We start from the raw sequence: 14,728 nt of genomic DNA, 5'->3' as shown, positions 1-14,728 counted from the left end.
CTTCCCCCACTACCCACTTAGGAGGCCTAACCACCCATCCCTGCACAAATACCCATACCCTCTACCCATTGATTGGCACAGTGGTACATCATGACCATATAAATGGGCATGATAAGCGCTATTGCAGTCAAAATACACAACAATTAAATAAATAAACAAGCACCTATACACTACAAGAATAAAAGAACTAAAAAGCCTCAACTACACATCAATAAAATTATTCTAACACCAAAACCGCAAAAGAATTACAATTATGTTATACCAAAATACTAGAATATAATGAAATAAACACCTAACCAACAAACCAATCCAAAATGTAATAAAAACAAGCCATCCAAATACCAAACAATTCCCCAAGTGTGTTCCAATCCCTCAAACATCATTTAATAAGATTCTGGGGTTGGACTTGCAAATGGAGACACTAATTGCGAGACAGGTAGATGTTTTCTGGATTGTTTTTTACTCTTAATAGTATACAGCTAACATAACACAGAATATCTATAATGTATAACATTTATCAAAGTAAAAATTCATAAACACATCTATAGCTAGTATATATAAACCCCGGCCCTAACACACGCAGTTCAGGCCCAAATTATTGTCTTTTGTCTGGTTTGGCATCTTATTGCTTTATACTTAATCTGATCAGATGTTCATAATTCTCCCACAGAAACACGAACCATTCTCCCCTTTTCTGTTGTAGTCACTACAATTAGGACATGTGCCACTAGAATTAATTGTCATGTTATATGTGATTTTATTCCCCTTTCTATTTAGATAATTCGAGAGGTCTATGTATCAATGCAGGGGGGGGGGCAACTCCTGTCCACAAGGGCCACCAACAGGTCAGGTTTTAAGAATATCCCTGCTTCAGCACAGGTGGCTCAATCAGTGGGTTAGTCGTTGACTGAGCCACTGCTTGAGCCACCTGTGCTGACGCAGGAATATCCTTAAATCCTGACCTGTTGGTGGCCCTTGAGGACTGGAGTTGTCCGCTCCTGCACTAGACGTATAAAAAGAAAATAATCCCACTGTTTTCAAGGTTTCCTCCAGAACCAACTTTCCCGTGATACGATGGAAACATCTGTGTTTAAACACTTCATACATGCAATACTTGACAATGTTTTTTTGTTATGTAAGGTGTAATAATTTATAATAAATAATACTGTTAAAACCTTCCATTACTGTTAAACCTTAGTATTTCATTGCTTTTGGTGTACTATATATAAGGTTTTATTGTACTATGATTCATTTTTTCCAGGCTTCATGCCATGCAGTGTCACCTCCAGCACAGATAACGAATTACAATGTGTGATCCAATCACCTGCAAAAGTATTTACAGTGACAAACGATGGAAAACATCCAGGTACGTGCCTGAATCTTTTGTAATATTAATAACGAATTATAGTCCATATATTTAAAATGTTAGATGTCATAAAAGACCAACAGAGAGAGCTGTGTAGTTTAGGTGTTTTTATCAGATGAAGAAGAAAAGCTGTGAAACAAAGATAGTTGAGCACAAATATAGCTTAATAGGAAATTGTTCTGGATGCTAGAAATAACTGAGATTTTTTTTAAATATTAATAAGGAAGGAGGGTTCTACTTACATATTAATGAGTAGACAGGCTGGCATTGGGCAGTTGTAATTGTAATATAGTTTCTATAGTTTACAAGTCGGATGATACATTGAACACTTACATCTGTCCAGTTTCTGTTTATTCTTACTGTACGTAAACTGAAGGAGTAACTCAGTGAGTAACGACACTGACTCTGAGAATGACACTGAGTTTGAATTAGGGGAGCCTGGTTCAAATCCTAGTGACCTTGAGTACATCACTTTATATCCCTGTGCCTCAAACACCAAAAACATTGATTGTAAGCTCCTCTGGACAGGGAGTCTGTCTGTAGCAATCCTATGTGCCATGCACTATACTGTAATTGTGAAGCGCTTTGTCCCATTGGGAGAATAGCGCTATGTAGAATAAAGTTATTGTTTTATTAAACTAATATCAGAACACTTCTGTTATTGTAAATAATCACTATCAATTCGGCACCAATCATTTTAGATATTTCGCAAATACCTTATTTATAGCTACATCATTCAATATAATATATTGTGATAACATGAGAATATTTAATGTACTGTATTTGTTTTGCAAAATCTCTTATGAAATGGACTCTAGCTTATTTTAAGAGGGAATTGCACACAACTTTAGCTATTTAAGTCTATAGAGTCACAATCTAAAGAAAAGTATTGGTTTGTTAATAACTCTTTTTAAGTAATGTATATTTTGTGTGAGCAAATGTCTTTCTACTGAAACAACTAGATAATGAAATGTGAGCTTGTCAGATATAAAAAATGCAATTGTTCTACATCCTAATGATAAAATACATTATATTGTGGGCAGGGCTGTGTAATTTGTATAATATGAGCAATTCATGATACAGTATGCAATATTTTTTTCTTAGCAGTATCTGTTTTATACTATTTAGCCATTTATAGTTTCATATGCATTGAATTATATTAAGAAACAATGAATACTGTACATATTAACTTGTGAATAAAGTTTAAAAATGTATTGAACCATTGCCTTACAATGGCTGTCTCAGGTCATGTCCAGTTCTAACAGTATTTCTCATGTTTGTTTCAGTGTATGGATTAGGATATGCTTGGAGTCCTTCAACGCTGGATATTTTTGCTGGGGATACTGTAAGATGGCAGTGGCAAGCGCAACCATATCTCTTAAATGTAGGATACAGCGTATTCTCTGTCTCAAGTCCTGGAAACATAACCTATGATGGCAAAGGATTTATAAGTGGAAGCAGAAGAGTAAATTCCGGTGTGTTTCCAAGTCAACAACATTTTCTTTAGAGCTGGCTTGTGTATAGCTGACGTGGAATACCACAATATGCACGTTGTAGAGCTGGCTTGTGTATAGCTGACGTGGAATAACACAAAGTTCTCGCTGTAGAGCTGGCTTGTGTATAGCTGATGTGGATTAACACAATATTCTCGTTGTAGAGCTGGCTTGTGTATAGCTGACGTGGAATACCACAATGTTCTCGTTGTAGAGCTGGCTTGTGTATAGCTGATGTGGAATACCACAATGTTCTCGTTGTAGAGCTGGCTTGTGTATAGCTGATGTGGAATACCACAATGTTCTCGTTGTAGAGCTGGCTTGTGTATAGCTGACGTGGAATAACACAAAGTTCTCGTTGTAGAGCTGGCTTGTGTATAGCTGATGTGGATTAACACAATATTCTCGTTGTAGAGCTGGCTTGTGTATAGCTGACGTGGAATACCACAATGTGCACGTTGTAGAGCTGGCTTGTGTATAGCTGACGTGGAATACCACAATGTGCACGTTGTAGAGCTGGCTTGTGTATAGCTGATGTGGAATACCACAATGTTCTCGTTGTAGAGCTGGCTTGTGTATAGCTGATGTGGAATATCACAATGTGCACGTTGTAGAGCTGGCTTGTGTATAGCTGATGTGGAATACCACAATGTTCTCGTTGTAGAGCTGGCTTGTGTATAGTTAATGTGGAATACCACAATGTGCTCGTTTTTGTTCTCTGGGACTTATTCATCAAACTGTTTGTAGATACCAAACTAGGCAGTATTTACTGGCAGTAGGTAGCAGTAAATATATCTGGAAATCTTGTATCACTAAGATTTTGATTACAGAAAAACCTACGAGATTTCAGCTCTCCGTTCCAATCTCACAATGGCTGGGATTCATGGAGCTGCTATTTGGGGTATCGCACCCACTACAGCGGTAACAGCCTTTAAACTCAATGGCAGTTACCTCTAGATCAGAGTGCCATACTCCAAATGTGGGCTTGACTCTTGGTCAATGTATTTAATAGTATGTGAATTTTGTAAGATTTGCTTATTTACATACCAAATTTCAATATCACATGGGCACTCTGTGCTCATTTGCATGTCATTAACCAGAATCCATGACTGCAGTGGAAGCAATATATGCTATGCGATAATGGGGAAAGACAGGGATGCAGACCTGTGTGAGACATGCAAATGCACCACGTATGGTATTTCTATTTACTGTATACATGAAATGGACAAACCAAATCTCTACTTATCACAAACATTGCATGGTTTGGACATGCGAGAATTATTTAATGAATAAGGCAACGTGTTTCCAAGTGATATTATGCTTTCGTTTTTTTAAATGTCCATTCTCGCATTTTAATGATTATATTCATATTATTGTGTATTTAATATCCTTAGGCTGACTTCTGACATCTGCCATTATTATCCTATTATCCTCTTACTGATGTTCATATGCTTCAATATTTCTATTGTGCTTAGGTTTCTTCTCATACCAGTTCACATCTCCTGGAATCTATTACTACAGCAGTGGTTATGTTAATGTGGCACAGACTATTTTTCTACAAGGTGTGATCCACGTATTGCCAGCTCAGGATCTGAAAAGTCAAATCTATTTGTCAGTTGGAGGAATAGAAGCCAAATACGTTCCAGGTAACCAATGCCCACATTATGGAAAAGTCTGCAGTTGGGTTAAACCCAATGTTGCTTTACAGTTTTCAAGTAAACGCAAATAGAAGCAGAATTTGATCTTCTTATAAATGTCTCCTGCAAGTTTTCTTTCATATGTACCTATTTAATATGTAATGGAATCATGTATAGATGGATCGTATGCTAATGTAGTGGTGATATTAACATAATATATTCTAATATGACAGAGAAGAATATTGAAACATATTTTGTAAGTATAATTTTTAATAGAGACATGTAAATAGTGTTTATCGTATGTCTTTGTACAGCTTCGGTTTCACTCCGCTCAGAAAGGTCATTGGCTGACTGCCAGGCAAAGGAGCCCGCATGTCCTCACCTCTCTAATGATAGCCAGAGCAGCAATTCTATTGTGTTTGAGTTTTCAAGCTGCTACTCCCCCTCCATAGACAGCATTGACCCATCTTCTGGAACAATTCATGACTCAATAACCATCAATGGGACTGGTTTCAGTAATGTCATATGTGCTAATCAGGTAAAACATCCTATTAAACAGATATGCACTGGGATCAATTGTTACACAGAATGTGCTTGAGCAAAAGCAAAATAACCTTTTTTTACATTTATTGTGGATTTATTTGTTACAATGCCTATTCTCTGTTTCAAATAGGGAAACATTTTGTCCCAAAACATATCAATTATGTGGGTGGTAAAACAAAAATATTTTCCTAAACCATGGTGTGCATTAAGGCGCCTATTTACTAAGCTTTGCTACTCCCCAAGACACCTTGCAGCTCCATAGGACATTTTCTGTAAGGTGTTTTCAATCCCTGAAAAGTGTTGTATGGAATAGCACCATTTAGTATATATTGGCCTAAATTTCTTGTAGATCTCACACAAAAGCGTATAGCAGATGAATTTTCCAAACATCCATGTTCTCTAATTTAAATAAAAAGCTGACTTTTTGGCTACCTACTGTATAGAATAAAACAACATGGTATGATATTTGGGAGTTATAGACACAATGCACAAGTAAGCAATTTATATGTATGTACTGTATAGTGAAAATATTAACACAGGTTGCATGAGCAACAATAGTAGATATACTGTATGGAATAGCCTTCCAGCAGTGATGGTAGAGATAGATACACTCAAGAAATGTAAAAAATTCTCAAGATATTTATGAAAGAGTTCTAATTAGGAAAAAGTCAAAGATCAAATAGAAATTCTCCATTAACTAAGGATTTACAGGCAGTGTGTGTGGGCAAGATGGTCATTATCAGTGGTCAGTTTCTACGTTTCTATGAGTTAATAACTTATGTCTTCAATCTTTATATTGTGAGCAAATAAAGCTATGAAAACCTTATAGGTAATGTGTAATATGTTGCAATATGATGTTCCAACTGCACCACTGGTATCTATAGACAGACTGCAATATATCACACTGTGATATGTTGTACTATATACTATACAGCACATTCTATATATGCAAGTACTGAGTCACTGTTGGAAGGACCTACAGTCTACCACACTGTCATCAATATAAAACTGTCATCACATTTAAAATGTTAAGATATCGCGTAGTTTCATAACAAGAAATGCTACATAAATATTGTAATTATATCTATTTTTTTAAATTAGATTTCGATTGGAAAATATCCCTGTACTGTTTCCTATGCCGATGAGAATTCAGTGACATGCAACGTGGACCCTCAAAACACAATGTCTGTTGGGACTGCAGAAATTGTTTCACTCACAGTGAACAACCTTGGCAATGCCATCAACACTTTGACGGAGGAAATGGCTCGGCGTTTTGCCCTTTTGCCTCACATTGAGTCTGTCACTCCTAGTGATGGGTCATTTACAGGATATACACGGTTAACCATACATGGGTCAGGGTTTTCAGATACAAAAGGCAGCACAAGAGTAACGATAGCAGGTTTGGATTGTGCCATTGTATCTGTAAATTATACAGATATTACATGTGATACGTTGCCTGGCAATTCACATAATGTGGATGTAAAGGTTGATGTAAATGGCATTCCCACTCAGTGCAAAGGTTCCTGCAGCTTTTCATATACTAGTACAGTTACACCTGTCATATCAAGCATTCCCCCCACTATTACCCATAACACATCTACATTTGACATACATGGCGTTGGCTTTGGAACAAGTGTTGATGACATTATAATATATTTAGGAGACATGCAGTTAGAGGCACTATATGTTAGTGACACCAACATTAGTTGTACCATTAATCCTATTCCTGCTGGTGATTATGTTGTCAAAGTTATAGTTTTAAGTAAAGGTTTGGCTTCAGGGAGATTTACCATCAATAGCCCTGCAGAAGCAACTCTTTTAACAAAGTCTGGAAGCATTAAAGGTGGTACACTTCTGTTGATCCAAGGAAATGGATTTGACCCTCTCAACACTACAGTGCTAATTGATGGTTCTGCATGCCAAGTGGGATCCGTTACCACCGTTGAAGTTCAGTGTGTCACACCTCCCTCTCTGGCTGCTAAAAATGCCACAGTGTATATCCGTGTGCATTCTATTGTTTATCCAGCGCTAAGCTTTTTATATGCAGAGAGTGACACCCCTGCAGTGACATCACTTCTTCCAGTCACAGGTATGCTTTATTTTTAATATCGTGTTTTTTAGGTTATGTTCATTGATATAACATTGTAATTAGATGCAAGTAGAATGATAAAACATTGTCCACAGATGGAAGTTGCAATGGCCACTCGGGACCCCTCGAGGTATACAGTATGTTGTTGGCCAAGAACGATTTCCTTTCTAAACAACTGGCCAGTAAGTGTATACAATCTAACCAACATTTTTGTTTTCTTTTCATATTATAAGTGTGGAAGTATGAGATTGTTAGACATCATAAGTATTCTTTTGTGTTTAGTCTGCTAGGAAATCGTTCTTGGCCAACAACATACTGTATACCTCGAGGGGGATATATATACAGTACATAAAGATATAGCAAATGTATAACCAATAATGACATATGAAATTATGCATACCCACCCTCTTTTGGGGGTATAAAAAAGACTGTTTTGGACCATCTCAGCAGTGCATTTTGTGTTGGTCAGACAGCATTGTTTAATTTGTATTAGATGGACTCTTCCAAGCGGCTGCTGCAATAAAGTTTCTCAACAGATTGCTTTTGCCTAAATAATAATAAGTGTGAACTGAGTTTTTTCCACGACATAAGTTGCTCACCGTGACTTGATTTGTGTCTGGTTGGAACCAATCTCAGCTACACACTGCATAGCCAATACTCACACTGATGAGATCCAAAAGGTTGAAACAGCTGTCTGTGAGTAGGTATATTGGCTGTGCACTTTTTAAACCCAGGCTGTGCTGAAAAAGATGTGTATTACTATAGGTATAATGTAATCTTATAGGGATACATGTTAAAATGCATAAGAAGCAAAACGTGACACACAGTGAGTGCTCGTTTGCATGTTGTTACCCAGAATCCCTGGCGGCAGTGAAAGCATTGTATGCTAAGACAGCGGTGTGCAAACTGGGGGGCGTGACCCCCTTGAGTGGCAGGAGAATTTCTAGGGGGGGCACGGGCAGTTACAGAGGCCCTTCGCTCTTCCCCACGGCATTTAAATTAAATGCCGGGGGAGGCGTGAGGCCTCTGTAACTCACTTACCTGCTGGCAGCTGGGTCTTCGGCGATGCGTCGCCATGGCAACGCGCATCAAATGATGCTCAAATGATGATGCTCAAATGATGCTGAGTCATTGGAGAGGGGGGGGGGCGCGAACGCTGCGGCTCCCGGGCAGGAGGGGTGTAGCTCAAGAAGTTTGCGCACCCCTGTGCTAAGAGATATTGACGAAAGGCAAGTTTCTGGGCCGGTCTCGTCTGAGACATGTGAATGTGCTCATTAGTGGTATAATTATTTTCTTTACGTACAAATTCATGATGATAGTTTTACCCATCATAAATTTCCAAGAATAAACTACATTTATAAACAAACTATTATAACAGTTATTGATAAGCAAGAAATGTCTATAAATCGGAATACATCTAATTTACTTTGACATTTCAAAGCTAGACTATTTTGTTGTAATTAGTACTTTAACATATAATAAAATATTGCATATATGTACATTAATTATGCTAAATTCTGAAGGACCTGTCAAATATTTTTGTCTAGGACCATCTGGAACATTGATCACAGTTGCTGGATCACAGTTTGGTTTGGATGCCACACAGATTGCCGTGAGCATAGACAATACTGCATGCAATATAACGGCAGTCACTGATCACCAGTTACAGTGTATCGTTGGTAACCATTCTGGAGGCAATTTCTCTGTGATGCTACATAATCAAAAAGGTTTTGCAAAGACCAGTGCATATTTTAAATATGAACTAACTATGACAAATGTCTCTCCAAATAGAGGTAAGGAATAAGAAGAAATTGAGAAACTATGGAAGAATAGTTGTGCATATAAGTATATGGATAAATTAGGCATGCAGTGAATTGATAACCCTTCCATTGAGGTGTTAATATACAAAAACATATATTTTATTGTAGTTTGGAAAACTATTTAAACGTTAGACTATCTGCATTAATTTAAATAAAACAAGGTAAATGCAAAATCAATTTGAACACATTCTAAGACTATTCAGGATTTAACAAATTCTTGTAAATTTGGTTTTAATGAATGAATTAATTAATCCATTCACATAGAACTGCACACTAGATGAGGAACTGTCTCCTTGCTTAATAACGGATTACTTTCGTTTTTTATATGTTTTTTCCTTTTCCTGTTTCTACGCGGTTCCAATTTGAGAATAGAATGAGAGTTGCCAAGCTGTAATTATATGTAACCTTCTACTATATTACATAATTACATTTCCTTATCAATGTGTTTCTATATTCAGATTCCCTCCATGTAAAATCCTAATCCCAGAGGGGCAACAAGTTAAGAACCCAGAAATAATGATGTTATTTACGTTTAAATCCACCGGGTCACCAATATGGCCAAACCTTTCTTTCAGTTTTGACATTTTAGTACCATCCTACTCCATCATATAGATAACAATGTTATACTGTATGCAGATTCATCTCGGCTGTTAAACTAATTTGTATCCACTGTGTCTAATACTTCTGCATATATATATTTTTTTAGGCAGCTTTGGTGGGGGTTTAACAATCACAGTCACCGGCTCTGGCTTTGATCAGCTGAATTCTAAAGTACTTGTTTGCAACTCTGAATGCAAAGTGGACATATTCAAATCAAATACAAATGTCCTCTTTTGTGAAGTACCACCACAGAATGGTAAGCCAGCAGATGCAGTCTCTTGTTTCTATTAATTTTGTACTCAATGTGAACGCTGAGTGCTAAATTTAAAATATCTTGCATGTGAGTTTGTCATGTCAGTATAGGCTCTGTTCCTCAGAGAAAATACTCTACAATCTATGCACATAGGTGATGTAAAGTGCAAATTCTTCCTTGAACCTATATGCCTGGGAGGTCTCTTTTTGGGGCTGTGCATTTGTAACAGTGTTTCCCCGACCCCCTGGGAGATTCTACCATTACTGGTCTTGTGGTGCATGATACCTGCTGGTAACAGGATGACTGAGCTGTCCGCCGGTGGTAGTGGGGACACAGGATCAGGTTTCTGGGTACATTACCCACATGGTTCTCTAGCAGTGCAGCACCTCCTGTAGGCTGTAGGCTCCAGATAGGTGAAGATGATCTCCTACAATAAAACTAATCACCTCTCCTCCCAGTAAGATCACACACCAGGCAGGAGGTATAACAACAGGAACAGCTTTATTCTCTTTCTGTACAGCACAGGAACAGGACAGGTCTCTGGGATGGTCAGCTGAAGGATGGTCCCTGGACCTACACTACAGGCCAAGGGCACCCGCAGCAGTCCTAGCTCTTCCCTGAGCCTCTAGAAGGACCAGGAGTATAGGGTATCACTCACTTTCCCCCAAAGGGAAACGGAACAGGGTAGGCCAAGCTCCAGGCAATCCTGTGTGATACTGCCTCTCTCAAGGAAGAGGCACACAACCTAAATTTGGGGCGGCAGCGCCCTTAAGTATAGCCAGGAAGAGGGCATCAGGTCTGTCCAATGTTTGGACATGCTCAGGCCTGATGTCACCGCCTCCCACTGTCAATCAAGTGCAACCAGTGTGTAGGGAAAACCCATATTGACTACTGGCAGGCCTGCTTTTACCAGGGCTTACTGCCAGGAGTAGGGTAGGTTATTAGCCATAGGTGGCATGGCTACAGCTACACATTGAAGACTGTAACAGATGTATTACTAAAAAAATTCAATGTATGCTGTGAGACCGTATTCCATGAACAATCTGGTTCATTGGTTTCTCCAGTTTTGCCCCTTTTTCATGTATATACAAAATACAACCCCCACCCCCTCCCCCCCCCCACACACACAATATAATAACCTCACCCACACAAAATACAATAACCTCCACACACACAAAATACAATACCCACCCTCACAAAATACAATACCCTCACCCACACAAAATACAATAACCCCCACACACAAAATACAACCCCTCCCCACACACACACACACACACACACAATACAATAGCCCCCTACACACACACAAAATACAAAACACACACACACACTACACCTTACCTTGGATGATCTGAGTCAGATCTCTGTTGCCACTCCCGTCCACACGCGAATGCGGAATCTGGGCCCGGCTTCCAGCACGCACCGGAAGAGACAAGCTGCGGGTTCGGCAAGAGAGGGGGGCCCGGAACAGCTGGGGAAAACTGGGGACCCATCGAAAATCAGAGGCTCTGCAGCCGGACGCAGAAGTTGGGCGGGGCCAAACTTCCAGTGCCTGCTGGGCCCCTCACAACCACTGGGCCTAGGACACATGTCCTGGCTCTACCGCCCCCTATCGGCGGCCCTACTTGTTCTTACAGCTCTGATACATACTGTAACCTCTTTTGTGTTTTCAAAACCTTTTTTTATAACAACATATTGTATATCATTTTCACATTTGTTTAATAAAGGGTACCATTCATTGCAAATCATTTAATAAATAGTGGGCCCTGCTTTGTGTAATAAAAAATATTTGATATAAATAGATAAATAAATATTGGTAATTTAGCTTTTTGATACTTAGGTACAATTGTTGTTTAGCATGGCAAGTCTACCATGGTCAGCATTAGAAGACTACACATTCATAGTTACATAGTAGATGAGGTTGAAAAAAGACATACGTCCATCAAGTTCAACCTATGCTAAATTTAGACAACAGATACTTTATCCTATATCTATACTTCCATATTGATCCAGAGGAAGGCAAACAAAAAACCCCAGTGAATATCTTCCAATGATATCTCATAAGGGGAAAAATAAATTCCTTCCTGACTCCAAGAATTGGCAATCAGATTAATTGTATTGTATTGTATGTCTTTATTTATATAGCGCCATTAGTGTACATAGCGCTTCACAGTAGTAATACATGTGGTAATCAAATAAATAACAGATAATATAAATAACAGATCATGGGAATAAGTGCTTTAGACATAAAAGTAACATTTCGGAAGAGGAGTCCCTGCCCCGAGGAGCTTACAGTCTAATTGGTAGGTAGGTAGAACGTACAGAGACAGTAGGAGGGAGTTCTGGTAAGTGCGTCTGCAGGGGGCCAAGCTTTATGTATCGTGTTCAATCCCTGGATCAACATTCTTCCCATGTTTACTTATTTAGTTTATCATTGTATAACTTTCCTTTCTAAAAAGATGTCCAACCTTTTTTTGAAAAAATCTATTGTATCTGCCATCATAGTCTCCATGGGTAATGAATTCCACATTGTAACTTCCCTATTGTAAATAACCCTTTCCTTTGTTGCTGGGGCAATCATCTTTCCTCCAACCTTAAGGGATGGCCCTGAGTCCTTTTTACTACCCTTGGGATGAATAGTTCTTTTGAAAGCTCCTTATACTGTCCCCAAATATATTTGTATATAGTTATCATATCCCCTCTTAGACGCCTCTTTTCTAATGTAAATAAATCTAATTTAGTTAGCCTCTCCTCATAAGTTAGACTGTCCTTCGCCTTGATTAATTTGGTGGCTCTTCTCTGCACTCTCTCTAGTTCCATAATGTCTTTTCTTAGGAGTGCTGCCCAAAATTGTACTCCATACAAATGCAGAACAATGGCAAACTGTAGCAGAAGATAATTTGCACTTACCAAACCCAGTAGTAATAACACTTTAATTAGGACCATAAGCACAGAAGGTGGTCTGTGATTTCCCACCACAGGGGTGCATTAAATATATACAAACAAATATTGTGATCCCAGCACTGTGTGGAATTTAGAGTTGAATGACTGACTCAAATACAAGATATGTATTAATACAGAATGAAGTAACATTGGATTGTAGCATAGTCTTTACTCTGTGTTTTTGTAGAGACTTCCTTTGCACAAAGCTGTCATGTCCTTGTTGCCAATGGAAATGATGTTGCCCAACTGGATAATGCCTTTTCCTACGATTCCACGCTGACTCCTGTAATATCTGATGTCTATCCTAAGCGAGGCGGTACAGCCGGAGGAAGCAGACTCACCATCACTGGCTCAGGATTCAGGTATTGCCAATCAGTGCAGGTAGTATCCAAGTAAAGAAAAGGGGTGACACTAGGCGCAAAGGAATGATATGAAATGGGTGATTAACCAAGTGTTCTCAAAATGAGCATAAACAAGGTAAGTATATGAAACAAAAATATTTCCTTATTTGGAATTTTTTGTGCTTATTTTTAGTATATTTTAATAAATATTTTATTTTTGTTTCATATACTTACCTTGTTTATGCTTATTTTGAGAACACTTGGTTAACCACCCATTTCATATCATTCCTTTGCGCCTAGTGTCACCCCTTTTCTTTTCACAGTAATTTTTGTGGATCTGTGAGAATTCCACATCATGAAGGCAGCACTATTATTATATTTTAATTCACCAATATATTTATTTTATTTTCCACACCAATTAGCGCTTGGAAACACTTTTTTCACTTCGGTATCCAAGTAAAACCTTGAGTGAAGGTTCTCCACAAAATTAGTTTGTTGTATTTAAATCCAGTATGTTAGCATATTTATAATTGAAGGAAGATGATCTTATTAATACAGTAACACTGCTGGTGAAAATTCTTAAATCGCTTACGTCCAGTTGAATTTAGCATATCAGAACGACGAGTGAAAAAGCCGAAATAGAGAATGAGAAATTCCAATACAGGAAGGGAATTTAATAATAATGTTAAATGAATTGGACAAAGTGTCATTTTATTTAATAATAATAATAATAAAAAAAAAAAAGAAACAAATATATAATTTAATACAAAGAACAATGGGTCTTTTATATTAATTTGGTTTTGTTTGTGAAATGTGTCACTTATCTCACACCTTGTATTGCTCATAACTGTAACATAATGCCTCATATTTACTAAGTCAAAGAATTCAGATCACAGCATGAATTACCTCAATGAGAAATAACGGTACTCTGACCAAGACGGTATTGTCAGCAGTGCATGCCTACAGTCCAATAGTGTATGTCGACAAGTTGGAACCTTATTATATGAAGAAGTGAACTATATTATTCGGGTGGCTGAGGCAACACTTGCCGACTTTCTGGCTCTAGAAGACACCGTACACACTATATACTTGAACAAGCTGTAAGGACTGGAGTCTTCCTACACTAGAAAGGGTCTAACGTCATAGCATCACTTAGTCAATATAGCCTAAAAAAATTTGTGTAACGCAGCACAAGATTTTGGGAAGGACAAGCAAAATGTACATAAGCATGTGAGGTTATTGTTTTTTATCCTATTTTTTGTTTGTTTTGGAAGCACCAACAGCTCAAGTATCAGTGTTACCATAGCACAAGCGACATGTGAGATGCAGTCTGCCAATAGCACACATATTATATGTATCACAAAAGCTCAGTCTCCTTCACAACGAGCCAAGGTTAAAGTGAACATTGAAGGCCAAGGAGTCGCTAAGATGGTAAGAAAAATTGCACTATTGTCTAAAGTAAAGCAGAGAAGAAATAGTTGACGTCATTCCCTTTATATTTCCCATTGAAGATCTATACTGGGTTAATAGTCTACTCTATCTAGTGAAGGCTTAAATATATACTTTTATTGTGTAGTTCAGAAAATCACATTTGTCCGGGCAAGTTGTCAATTTGAACTGACAAATAACTATATGATAAA

At 38.1% G+C, this 14,728-nt stretch overlaps 1 protein-coding gene across 4 annotated transcripts in view; it reads left to right on the top strand.

Moving 5' to 3' along the window:
- Nucleotides 1-14,728, top strand: part of PKHD1L1 (PKHD1 like 1) — a 210,357-nt gene that overhangs the window by 109,402 nt on the left and 86,227 nt on the right. For all 4 annotated transcript variants that reach the window (XM_075582424.1, XM_075582423.1, XM_075582425.1 and 1 more), the window contains 9 exons: nt 1,262-1,366; nt 2,653-2,841; nt 4,335-4,505; nt 4,811-5,034; nt 6,141-7,128; nt 8,676-8,921; nt 9,655-9,804; nt 12,935-13,109; nt 14,363-14,519. In XM_075582424.1, the coding sequence (XP_075438539.1) occupies nt 1,262-1,366; nt 2,653-2,841; nt 4,335-4,505; nt 4,811-5,034; nt 6,141-7,128; nt 8,676-8,921; nt 9,655-9,804; nt 12,935-13,109; nt 14,363-14,519 (2,405 nt within the window). The remainder of the gene's footprint in view (nt 1-1,261; nt 1,367-2,652; nt 2,842-4,334; nt 4,506-4,810; nt 5,035-6,140; nt 7,129-8,675; nt 8,922-9,654; nt 9,805-12,934; nt 13,110-14,362; nt 14,520-14,728) is intronic.

The sequence above is a fragment of the Ascaphus truei genome, chromosome 2, assembly GCF_040206685.1.
Source record: "Ascaphus truei isolate aAscTru1 chromosome 2, aAscTru1.hap1, whole genome shotgun sequence".
In the NCBI taxonomy this organism is placed as follows: domain Eukaryota; kingdom Metazoa; phylum Chordata; class Amphibia; order Anura; family Ascaphidae; genus Ascaphus; species Ascaphus truei.
The sequence above is the reverse complement of the archived record's forward strand: the minus strand, read 5'-3'. Positions and strand labels throughout refer to the sequence as shown.